At 44.3% G+C, this 12,600-nt stretch overlaps 1 protein-coding gene across 2 annotated transcripts; it reads right to left on the bottom strand.

The window, feature by feature from the left end:
• Positions 1-279: 279 nt before the first annotated feature.
• Positions 280-12,599, bottom strand: KARS1 (lysyl-tRNA synthetase 1). 2 transcript variants are annotated; one of them, XM_088136351.1, is made up of 14 exons: positions 12,466-12,599; positions 12,138-12,270; positions 11,753-11,918; positions 11,312-11,405; positions 9,892-10,078; positions 9,668-9,793; positions 8,367-8,486; positions 6,711-6,873; positions 6,426-6,599; positions 6,070-6,155; positions 5,305-5,390; positions 4,797-4,923; positions 833-976; positions 280-483 (listed from the first exon to the last, which is right to left on the bottom strand). In XM_088136351.1, the coding sequence occupies exons 1-14, from the start codon at positions 12,534-12,536 to the stop codon at positions 400-402; spliced, it is 1,761 nt and encodes a 586-aa protein (XP_087992477.1). In that variant the 5' UTR covers positions 12,537-12,599; the 3' UTR covers positions 280-399. The 2 variants fall into 2 exon arrangements, with proteins under 2 accessions (XP_087992477.1, XP_087992476.1); XM_088136350.1 differs by having other exon boundaries at positions 12,357-12,550.
• Position 12,600: the final 1 nt, after the last annotated feature.

The following is a 12,600-nucleotide window of genomic DNA, read 5'->3' as shown; positions in this document are numbered from 1 at the left end:
AAATGTGCTGAGTAGTAACTGATGGATAACGAAGCCGGGACATTTAATTACTGGTATCCTAACAAGTGGAATTAAGATGTGCTGGGACTGAATTCGAGATGTTGCTCCAACATGAACCAGGTTTCCAGTCCGTAAAACCCTCTCAGTGTGGCTGCAAAGACAACAAAAGGCCCATCGCTGGGAGATTTAAATCTCAAGAGCCACATCAGAATCTGGTGGACGAAGAAATGGCCCAGTCCGTGGACAGCAAAGAGCTAGTGACCACAGTGAGGCTTCTACTATCGAAACAAGGTTACAGACTTCATTTATTCATGACTGGGGGAAAAAACAGTGGCCCTGTCCTGCTGAAGTGTAGAAATACTTTCCCTGTCCTCCTTGCTTCTCTTGCAGGCTGCTGTGTCACACTGAAGTCCCCTCAATAGAATCTGACAACGGATCCTTCTTCTTGTCTTCAGGCTTCATGGCTGGAAACAGCAGCACTTCCTGCAAGAAGAGAGGCATTTCTAATCGCTCAATGGAGCTTCTTTTCCAAGGAAAGATCTCATCAGAAATCTCCATGGCCTCCTAAGCATTATTTCCACCTGACATCTTTTAAGAAATGCTATGCTTTCCACTAAGGGAATGTATCTCCACATTCACAAACACGTTTTCAGCTAATTAGCTCTCATAGGTGCACGCCTTGAAGCACAAGGATTGAGTCCCCTTCCTTTTGTGTGAACACAGCAGCAAAACTAAAACGGCTGCCTCAAAATATCGGAAGCAGCCCATACACCATGCAAGCAGGCCCTGAATAGGTAGCAAGCACTCACCTATGTAACTCCACAGAGCTTACCTTAATATTGTTTGAATCAGTCAAGAACATGGTAAGACGGTCAATGCCCATGCCCCAGCCAGCTGTGGGGGGCAGCCCATATTCCAGAGCCATGCAGAAGTTCTCATCAATAAACATTGCCTCATCATCACCAGCAGCTTTTGCCTGGATTGGAAACGGACAGAAAGGCAAGGATCATCCACGGAGCCAGTCAGGGCAACTGGAGCATAGGGGGAGGAGGTTAGGGTTCACTTATAACCTGTCAGGCCTAGCCCAAGGAACTCCAAGAGACAATGCAGATTCAGTTCAGCTATGTTTATTAGCTACAACCTCTAGCAAGAATCTTCCCAGACTGAAACCCCAGCTCCCAAGCCAGCCAGCCACACCAGTGTGAATTCCTCAGGAAGGTGCCAGTCTCATCCTCTTGTTGCTCCCACACTCCTCCGGCGAGCTAAGAAAATGTTTATCTTCCTGAGCCTGGCCTTCATAATTCCATTCCATCACATAACCCTATGTTATATTATAATTATATGGTCAGGCTCCACTTATAAAAGCCGCCCGGATAAGAGACAGAAACATCTTCGACTCCTGCAAGCCACTGCCCATCTGGAGAATATTGGGCTAAACAAGCCAATCGTTTGGCTTAGTCTGCAGCAAGGAGGTAATTTGGTAAGACCTTATAAAGGTGTTACCAGGTCTCCATTTCACTAGAAGCTTCCCTGGGAAGTTGGGTTGCAATCTCATGGTTAATTTACTGAGAAAAGCTGGAGTAGGTATTTAGCTAAGAATGCGAAGTCCTGCACCCATAGCTGCCCCTCTTTCTTTGCATTCTGCATATGAAGACCATAGGCAATTGTTTTTCATCCTCGCGAGCTTCACAAGACAACTTCTACCATCTTATTAGGGTAGGAGAATACCAGCAGATTTCACCCATTACTATCAAAAGTACAATAGGCAGGGGTTCTGAAAGGTATTTCCTAGGAACAGAGGGAGCACTAAATACACCACACCACGCTTTCATATTCAGACGAGACCCCACATAGCCAAGTGAGATTATCTCTGAAGTACAACAGCTCAGACAGAAATTTTTCCCATTTCTGCTTCCAAAAATCCTTTAATTGGATTCTGACTGGAGACTTCTAAATAAAAAATATGCATCACTCCGCAAACTAGTCTCTCCCCAATTGTCTCTACTAGTCCCATCCGATCCAGCAGGAGGAGTATGCTCCGGGTAACCTTGGCACCTGCCTTTTGGAACACTATGCCCCTGAGGTTAGATTGTCCCGTCCCTGTTGGCCTGTCATACTCCTTGAAAGCTTGGTTTTGTGCCCAAGCCTGGGGCCCCGGGCACTGGATATAACTCATCTCCTGGCTGTATGGATAACTGATGATGCCCAGATATGTGTTTAATTTTTCTTTTTCATATTGTGTATTTTATTTATTTTATTGTAAGCCGTCCAGAGTCACGTAAAAGTGAGATGGGAGGCTATATAAATCAAATAAATAAACTATGGGGCCTCTGCCCAGATTTCTTTTTCTCCTCCTAACTGATATGTCAAATATTCAAACCAGGAAAGAGTTATCTGCGGTAGACAGGTCAGCAGCAAAGGTCAGGCAGGGAGAACAGGTAGTCAGATTAATGCTCTATTTTTCAAGACAGCTGACTTCAATTAGCTAAGGGAAAAAGTAGGAAGGATTCCTCCTGAAGGGAAAAAAAGTTCAGGAGGGTTAGGAAATTCTTAAAAATTAGATAATTAAGGCTCAAATACAATACCAAAGAGAAAGTAAGAGACAGCTGATAAAACCAGAATGGCTGCATAAAGCGCTCTCTGATAAACTGAGAAACAAAAAAGGACAAATTTAAAAAATGGAAAGAGGAATATATAACAAAAGAAGAATATTAGAAGATAGCCCAACAACAATAACAATAGCAAAAGCCGCCCAGAGTCCCCCATTGGGGGGAGATGGGCAGGGAGAAATTTAATTAAATTAATTAATTAATTAATTAATTAAAAGGTTCTTTGGTGAAACAAAGGGAAAGTCAAGGAAGTGGTCAGTTATAGACAGAAAGATCCAAGTGTTCCAGCAGACCACAGATTAAGCATGAGCATTCAGTGTGCTGCAGCTGCCAAAGAGCCAATGGAATCTTGAGCTGCATCAGCAAAAGTATAAAGCCAAGATCATGGGAAGTGATAGTTTCGCCCCATGCTGAACTGGTCAGATCACACCCGGAATACTCTATCAAGTTTTGATTAGTACAATACAAGGAGGACACTGAGAAACTGAAAAGAATGCTGAGGACAAAGTTGGTGAGAATGGTTAAAGGAACTGGGTATATTTAGCCTAAAAAAAAGAAGCCCAAATGGAGACGTGCAATATCTGAAGGGCTCTCACACAGAAGAGGAAGTGAATTTATTTTCTGTGGTGCCCAAGGGAAAGACAAGAATCAACGGATGGAAGCTTGAGAGATCCAAACTCAAAATAAGGAGGAATTACCTGACCTTGAGAACTACTAAGCAATAAAAGAATCCATCTCCTGGAGTCATGGGTGCTCCATCATTGGATACTTCCAAGCCAAGGGGCTGAACTGGAAGACCTCCAAGATCCCTCCCAACCCTACAATTCTATGAAAATGGCTGGGGCGTGTGTGAGAGGGTAATGCCTCTGAGCAGTGGACAGCAGGTGAGAGGCACTGCAGCCAAGAATCAGAGAACTGAGAGAAGAGGGCAGAAAAAGAGTTTGTAATTTCCTCTGCCAGAAAGCACAGCCAATACACAAAAAGCCACTCACTTCCCCCACAGTACTTTTTGACAATATCCAGCTCTACAACTTGGCCCTGGGCTAAACAGGTGTTGCAGTTTAGTCCTAACTCAGTGTCTGGAAGTGGTTAAGGTCTGGATGGGGAGAACAGACTCAGAACGAACCCTAGCAAGACAGAGTGACTCTGGGGTTGAAGGCTTCCTGAATCTGGAAATGATCCATCGTTCTCTCTGGATGGGACTGCATTATCCAATTTAGAGCTGGCTCACAATCTGGGGTTCTGCCTAGATTTGCAGCTCCTTCTATCAGCAGGTGGAACCCATGGCCAAGAGAGTCTTTGGACAATTACCCTTAGTGTGCCAGTTGCATCCTTTCCTGGATCTGGAAGCACTGTGCACATTCATTCATGTTCTTGTCACCTCACAGATGGGCTATTTCAGCCTCACGCTACATGAGGCTGTCCCTGAAGACCATCCAGAAGCTAAACTGATGCAGCATGCAGCTGCCACAGTAATTATGGGTGTGCCTAAATCCGTCTATGTACTCTGGGAACTACACTGGCTGCCAGTCAGCTTCTGGGTTCTGAAATCCTACATGGCTTAGGGCCTAGAAATCTTCAAATCCACCTGCTCCAAAATGAATCTGCCTGCCCAGTGAGCTGAAGAAGGCCTGTTCAAGATCCCTTTACCAAGGAGTTTCATCTGCAGGGACCTGTAATCATGCCATTGCTACCCCCTCCCCATTTCTATAGAACGGTTTGCCCTCATATATCTGAGCTGCCTCCTCCCTGTTGGACTTTTGTAGGGCTGTAAAACTTTGGGCGAGCCCCTGGCAGAAAGTGCATTTATTATAGCATTGTTTTTCTCTCATGTTTCCTGCAAGCAGCTCAGAGCCAGTTTGGAAGGGAGATGCACAGAAGTCTTAGAAATAAATAAATAAATAAAATTCCCACGATATGTAGGGCTGCCCCAGCCACAGGTCAGTTTCACATTACTCACACAGTAAGTTCCATCCCCATGCCAGGCATCTGGGTACTATTTAAGAGAGATCAAGCCCTCAGCATTTTCTTGACCTGTTACTATTGCAGAAATGAGATATGGCTTTTGGAGACAACCTGCACCCAAAGCCCCCCCATCCCCTGGCTTGGAGGTCTATTCCCTAGCTGTCAGGCTTACAAGCAAAAGAGGGCAAGGCAGATTCAGTCCAGGCCCACACCTTCACTCACCTTAGCTTGATCTTCAAAAAGCTGTCGTTGCCAAAAGGGATCATTCAGTTCTGTGTAGGCATTGCAGATTTCCTTCTTCATCACAAAAAGCTCAAACCGTTCAGTCAATCCTGGCCGAAAACGGTGCCTGCATAAACACCACAGGAGAAGAGTGAAGACTACAGAGAGAAAAGCAATTCTTCTGCAACCAGGTGATACCAGATCAGCTGATCTGCGTCATTCGCTCTATCTCATGAGATGGGACAAGAGATTTGAACGTTTGCTTACATTTTTAGCCCTAGAATCAGCTTGGTTGTTTAGCTGTTTCCACATCCTGTCAAACTTATGAGAGGCTAGAAACATCCATAACACAAAACATTTCTACCTTCTGCATTTGTACCCAAGGCTTCCAACTATGTCAGAATGTCTCTATATTTTATATAATGTGTGTGTGTGTGTGTGTGTGTTTGCATTCATACATATCCATATTTACATAATGTACACATAGCAGGACACCTTTTTTGCTTACCATTTGGCTAGAGGACTCATGATCTGTGGGTGATCACAAATAAATGTGGGATTGATACAGGTGACTTCTAAACATTCTCCAACCAGCTGGAAAATGAGGGGTAGAAGAAGGCAAAACAGCTTCAGATAACTGCTTGAGAATAATTCCTCATTGTCAAAGACTGTATAACATGGTCAAGTTCTATAGAGGATTTTCAGGTTCTTTCACATAGCTATACCACAGCAGAACCTCAGCACCACAGTTTTACAGCTTCTCCCAGGGCTACCCCCACATAGGAAGCATCCTTTTTCCTAGACTGTTGTGATACGCAGTACATTATTTATGATCCTTTTGGGTTTACCATTTACCTTTATTACTGCACCATATGTATTTTAGTTCTGTCCTTACTGCAGATGATACAATAACAATTACCAGAGATGTTTGTTTTAATTGTGAATCAGTCATTACTACAAATATTTTAATTTTCTTTTTGTCGTTTGGGTCTTTGTAAGCCATAATGAGATTATAGGACTCAATAATTTATAAATCTATGAAAAAATAAATAAGCAAGCCAGATTTGAGGACCCATTCCTCTGTAATTTTCAAAACGTCACAGATCCCAGGGTAAACTTCTTTTGACCGTTTCTCAGAGGCCCATAAAAGACAATAGCACTCTGAATCAGCATTACAGAGATCTGCTGCGAGAGAGTTTGGGAAGCCCAACTCAGCGGGATCCCACCTGAGATTCCTCTCAAGTAAGAATCAGGAGAAAGAGCCTCCTCTTACCTTATCTAGGAGCCTGGCTGTTGTCCGAGGGGGTGGGCATTCAACTCCTCGCTCTTCACAGACAGCATCAAAGAATGAACGAGACTCTGTGAGCATAATGTGAAATCAAGCATGACACCACTGCACTTGAGTCCCTCCCCTAGCCTGGGCTGGAATTACTTATGCTTCCCCATCCCTAGAAATAGTGGGAATAAAACAAAAGGCACAATAGTGCCCACTGTCCAGTGCCAAATCAAATCAAAACCAAACAACTGATAATGTCTTGGAAGAAAACTTAGAATGCAGGCCCACACCTCCTGTCCATATTACGGATCTCTTTGGACTAAAAAGGGAGATAAAATGTCTTCCACTCTCACCTTCTGTCTCAAACTGATCTGCTGCAGGCAGTTTCACTCCCAGTGCTTTCTCCAATTCATCCACCATATTGATTTTCCGGAATGGGGGTGTGAAATCTATTTCACAAGCCTGGCCTTCTGGGCCTTCGGGGTGGTAAGTAACTTTGTAGCCACCATTGATGTGTTTCACCATTCCTACAGGAAAGACAGTTGCTTCAGCCTACCTAGTTTATCTTCTCCAAGTAGTCACATGGACCTTTGAATGACCTCCTGAGCGTTTTTAAAATAAGAACATTAGTCACCAACCTGAAATCATTTGTTCTGTGATCTCCATCAGATCATGGTAATCCGCGTAAGCCATGTAAAATTCACAAGTAGTGAATTCTGGGTTGTGGGTTAAATCAATTCCTTCATTCCGGAACTGACGCCCAATTTCATAGACCCGGTCCATTCCACCAACCACCAGCATCTAAAATATACCAGTTAAATGAGCCTTTTCGATATGAGAAGACACATTCATAGGGTCACAAAACTGCCTTCAGGAGCAAACACTGCTCTGTTTGAGAATACCCTTTTCCCATTTCAGGCATCTGAAAGAATTTGCTCCTCATCCCTGATTTCAGACACCAGCCAGAATCACTGATTTTGTCCCACAGAAATCAATAGCAGTGAACCAACCTCCATCTGTTTGAGGTTGAGGAAAAACAGAAACTGGAATTTTTAAAAAGACAGAGAGAAAATACTGGGTCTACGTAAGAGAGGTACTTTCGTTATGGAATGTGAAAATGACCTTGGAAGACGGTGGGGAGGGGGAAGAGATGCTGCCTAGGGAACAATCTGATAAAAGGGGGAGGATCCCTCAACTGAGTAACGGACAGAGAAAGAAACTTAGAAAGGACCTGCCCTAGTTGATCAGGCGGTAAATAGGGACAGTGGGAGATTTGTACTTTCAGACTGCAAGATCCTGTTAATGTAGCCTATCAATAAAGTAGAAGTAGCTCATCTGGTCACGTTTCCTGTCTGGTTTACCTGGGAGGACTGACAACTTTAAATGAAGCTTGAATTTTGCCATACATAAACTCACAAATAGTATAACCTATGTTCCAACAATGGTTTGATTTGCTATGGCTAGGATCCACAAAAACATGGGTGTTTTGGCTGCTGGATACAAAAATCTCATTTGAGGTTTTCAGCAGATAGTTTTTGCCCTAATCATTTTGGGTATGCTTTGACTCCCCTTCTTCTATGTGCCACCTCGACAACTGGTAAATTGGGATCACCTGGAACAGGCATTAGCTGACATGTAACATCATCCCACAAATGCAGATTTAATTATTTGCAGGGATTTTAATGCTGGAATTGGCCCAGGTTTGGAAATATTGAACTTAAAGGATAAAGGCTTTTTTGAAATGGAGCCCATTTTCCCTCTAGGTCACGTCACACAATAAGATCCAGAACAAGCACAGACTAGAACTACTTAAAAGACTCCCCTTCTTTATTTCATTTCTGTTATTCTACTTTCTTTATTACAAGCTCTAGGCATATGGTTCAACCTTCAATTTTATCCTCACAACCTGCAAGGTGGGTTGGATTATGAAAGAGCGTATAGTTCAAAGTAATCCTGTGATTTTCCAGACTGAAAGTTAAATTCAACCCAGGATTCCCCATTTCTAAATCAATTGTCAAACGACTAGATCACACTATGTCTTTTACTATCTAGTTATTAACCTGGCTTTGCCTAATCTAATTCTTCCCAGCTTCTGGAGATACAAGCAATCTCTGCAGAAGGGAAAAGTATTTTCTGCACATGAGTTTTGCCAAGGCCCCATGTATGGAACCAGCGCCCAAAGCACATAGAGACACACATATCTTCTGCGTTAAGACAACTACGAAACAAAGGGCATGTCACAAAAAGTTGCATGGGCACATCTGAGCCACTGCCTGCCTGATTTAACTATTTACCTTGTGGTAGAGTTCTGGTGCTATCCTTAGATACAAATTCATGTCCAGCTCATTGTGGTGGGTGATGAAAGGCTTGGCCACTGCCCCGCCAGGTATGATATTCATCATAGGTGTCTCAATCTAGTTGAGAAACAAAGAACAGGCAGAAAATACTGTCCCAGTGTTTATAAAGAACCTTAGAGAAATTGATTTTCAAGACAAACAAGACAGCAAAAGCAAATGGGAAAGCATTCCTAATCCAACCTAAAGAATTCAAATTCCAGGTAGTCAGATAGGCAGTGACAAAAAGTCTGCAATAAGAACATAATTTAAAAGGCAAAGAGTTTATTAATGAAGAAAGTGAGACAAGGCACTGAGACAGCAGTGTATGGTAATGTACAGTGAACAAAACTGTAAAATTAGCTCCAAATTATTATTAATTATACTTTACTAAAAAAGATCCAATTCTATATAACATGCCTGAAAACACATGCCTTAAAGCTTTCTCTCTGCTTAAAGAACTGTGTAAAACTAGAATTAAATGAAAATTGAGTATTTTAAGCCACTGCTATTTTGCAATTCAGAACTTTCTACATCTCTGCATCAGCCATTTACGAAATTACTGACTAGCCCTGAGCTTTCAGTTATGCTAGGTTTCTCACATGCATCGCCTTAGTGTTACACAGATGGTGATGTCTCACTGCCCAATGGGGCATTAATGGAAGGCCCTAGGGTATTTTTACCTGACCCCCTGGCACTTCTTCCATGTACCCACGAGCCAGACAGAACCACTGAGGGAAGTTATTCAGAGATGTGTCAGACCAGTGTCCTCTGTCAGGGAGGCTATATGCTGTCTCTCATGTACGTTCATATTTGCACACAGATCAACAATTTCCCACTGCTGCTACTGACTTTGCAGGCAGGAACTCAGCCGCAACACCAGTCACCCCTCCTTTTCTCTGCTTCTCTAAACTACCACCCTGCAGCTGCTGTTCCCTCCACCTCTATTCTAAAGAGCCTTTTTCCTGGATGCCCAGCATACACAGAAGGAATATCTTCTGAAGCAAGCACTGGTATGGAAGTACCCTCAACAAGCTACACTGAAGGACATGGAAGATCGCTTTCCCAACCACAACTTCTTCTATAACAGCCCTGCCTGGCCTCTTGTAAATGTATTTTTATTTTAACAAGTTATCTGTATTAACTGTCTTTTCTGTACAACTTAAGCATGCCAACCCAAGGGAAAGTGCTATAAAATGACTGCTCTTTGAGACATCTGCAAGTAATTACAGCATTTTTAACATATAAAAACAAACACTCACCTCCAGAAAGCCCAACTCATCCAGGAAGTTTCGAAGGTATGTTATAATTTTTGCTCGGATTATGAATTTTTGCCTTACAAAATCATTAAGAATTAAATCCAGGTATCTCTGCCTAAATCTGGTTTCCTAAAAATAAATTAAAATGGAGATCATAAAACACAGCAAGTAAACACTCTTAGAGGCTATCAAGTGAGTTGCCAAGAAGGCAGCAGCACGTATGATACCTTGTCTTTGAGCCCAAAATGAAGATGAGGGAGCATGTGTAGGCATGGCGAGAGCAGAACAATCTCATAAGGAATAATGCTCAATTCCCCTTTCTTTGTCTTGCCAGGGTTCCCCTGGACCCCAATGATATCTCCACGGCGAAGCTTGTTGTTAATGCACATATAGTCTTCTTCAGATTTGTAGTTTCTAAAGAGTTTTTAAATTCATTAAACAACACTTCTAGGTAAATCTTCCCAGCTCTATAAATGAAGCATTCACAATCCACTCTATTCTATACCTCAGAAAAAAGATCTGAAGATTATTTAATTTTTTTCCAAATTGATTCTCCACAAGTGAAAAAAAATATTTACATACCAAGCCTAGAAAAGAAACTGAACTCATTTCAATCTCAGGCTTAGTTACAAAGTGTGAATCTTGTTCTATAAAGTTACCTGTATACCACTAGTTTAACAAGGCACTTTATGTTGAAGAACTTGATTAGTCACATGTTGGATCAGGCCAAGTGATTACCTAGTCCAGCATTTTATATCACACAGCAGTCAGTAAGATGGATTTGGAAACTCGCAAGCTTGGACAACAGAACTATATCCCTCTTCTATGACTACTCCCCAACAACTGACATTTAAGATATACTGCCTGAGACTCCAGAGGTAGCAAACAGCCATTAAGATAAGTACCCGGTAGTCATGAGGACAACTTCCTTGAGAAATCTTAGCATTAACAAGTCTCTCCTTGTGTAGTACCTTGGTCTTTGTCTCCCCAGTGCCAGAAGCATACTGAGTCCCACTGCTTACTTTAGCTGATAAAACACACTGGGATGTTACTGAACATACAGCTATATTATTAAGATATTCTGACCATTAAAAAAATGGAAATATTTCCAAAATATTCAAAATGTTTAGAGCTCAAAACAGGCCATCCTTACCAAAGCATTTTGAGCTTAGCTCTTGAACAGGATAGGTTGAACTTACAACACTTCCTAAATTGTTCAAATAACATGCACAAACATCAGAATATGTTCAACAAGTTACATGATTGAGTAACTCTGGTTTAATCCTCTTCTAGAAAGAAAGTACCCATTTTGGACACCATTATTTAGTGCAATCTTGGGCCTCTAATCAGATCATGGTTTCATTTTCATGTTCTTTCCATCCTTCCTCAAAAGTTTTGGGGAGTTTTTTGGTGCCTTTAAGTCACTGTTGACTCTTGGCGAGTTCCTGGACAAGTCCCTGCAGTTTTCTTGGCAAAATTTTCAGAAGTGGTTTGCCACAGCCTAGGTCTGAGAGAGAGTAAATGGCCCAAGGTCACCCAGCTGGCTTTGTGCCTAAGGTGGGACAAGAACTCATATTCTCCCAGTTTCTAGCCCCAAACCAAAGCTAAACTATATGATCAGGAAAAAATTAAATAATTAATACTTACCTTGAGTTTGCCATCACCTGTAATTTAACTCCCTCCCCACGAAGATCGTAAAAGATCAACTTCCCTCCAGAGGCACGTTTTGCATGGATCCGACCTCAACCAAAAAAAGAACAAAAAAGAGTTTTCATGTGATCCCAAAAAAGTGACAATGAGCAAGCCTAGAACAAGAGCAACAAAAAGAGCGAAGCCAATCTGGCAAGGCGGACTGCAAAGGCATGACATATCCTGATGGCCTATCTCACTTCTTCCATTCCAAAAGAACCCTAACAGAACATGACATCGCTTGTCTTTCCAACAGAAGCCACGCTAAGTTTTCCTTTTTCGCTCGTGCTTTGAAGCAGAACGCTCTCCCAAATCTCAACTACAGCATCTGCTGAATGAAAAAGCAAACAAGGTGTGCCCTGAAAACTGCTTTCCCCAGTATCCCAGGTGAGCCTTTACCTGCCACTCTCACTGTGACATTGGTTAGGTGATCCCCTGCCTGCAGAAAGCCATACTTCTCTATAAAGTCCGTCAGGGAGAGGTCCACGTGAAACTTATGCGGGTAGGGATCCTCAGACGTGCCCTTCAGGTGCTGAACGGCCTGGCTACGGATCTTGTAATATTGCTGTCAAGACAACGGGGAAGGCTCCTGAGGAACGAGGACGCGCGGGAGGAGACAAAAGACGGCGGTCTCACCGGCGGAAGCGCCCCCCCTCCCCGGGTCCGAGCTGCGCCGGCCGCCAGAGAGCGGCGCGGCGGGCAAGGCGGGCTGACCGCACCCTCCCCCGGAGGCACGGCTGCCCGCGCTCCCGCCGGCGACGCAGGCGCCCCCACCCCCGCTCACGTTGGGGTCAAGGTCCTCCTCGTCGGCGCCCGCGGCATCGGCCCGGCGCGACGAGGCCTTCTCGCTCTGCTCCTGCTGCTTCGCCTCCTTCTCGGCCGCCTTCTTCTCGGCCTTCAGGCGCCGCTTCAGCTCGCTGCGAGAAAAGCCAGGGGGCGTCAGTGACGCCGGCCGGCCGGCCGGCAGACGCCCCGCCGTCCCCCTCCGCCGTTCACCACCCACCTCGCCTGTCCGCGGCCGCCGCTCAGGAGCCGCTGAGCCCAAGCCGGGCGGCCCCCCGACAGCAGCCGCGCCAGGGCCAGCATGGCGGTTGCAGCGGAGCGGCACTCACTTCTTGCTCAGGCGGGGCTCGGCCTCGCTTTGCCCCGGGACGCCCGCCGCCGCCGCCGCCGCCGCCGCCATCTTTGCCGTCCGGAAGTGCGTGGAGGACTTCCGCCCAGCGAGGGGAGCGCGGGCAGAGCGTCCC

The sequence above is a fragment of the Python bivittatus genome, unplaced genomic scaffold (assembly GCF_059951505.1).
Source record: "Python bivittatus isolate LINGU-HERP-01145 unplaced genomic scaffold, Pbiv_v1 ctg000190_np1212, whole genome shotgun sequence".
Taxonomy (NCBI): Eukaryota; Metazoa; Chordata; class Lepidosauria; order Squamata; family Pythonidae; genus Python; species Python bivittatus.
This window is presented reverse-complemented; position numbering and strand designations above follow the sequence as displayed.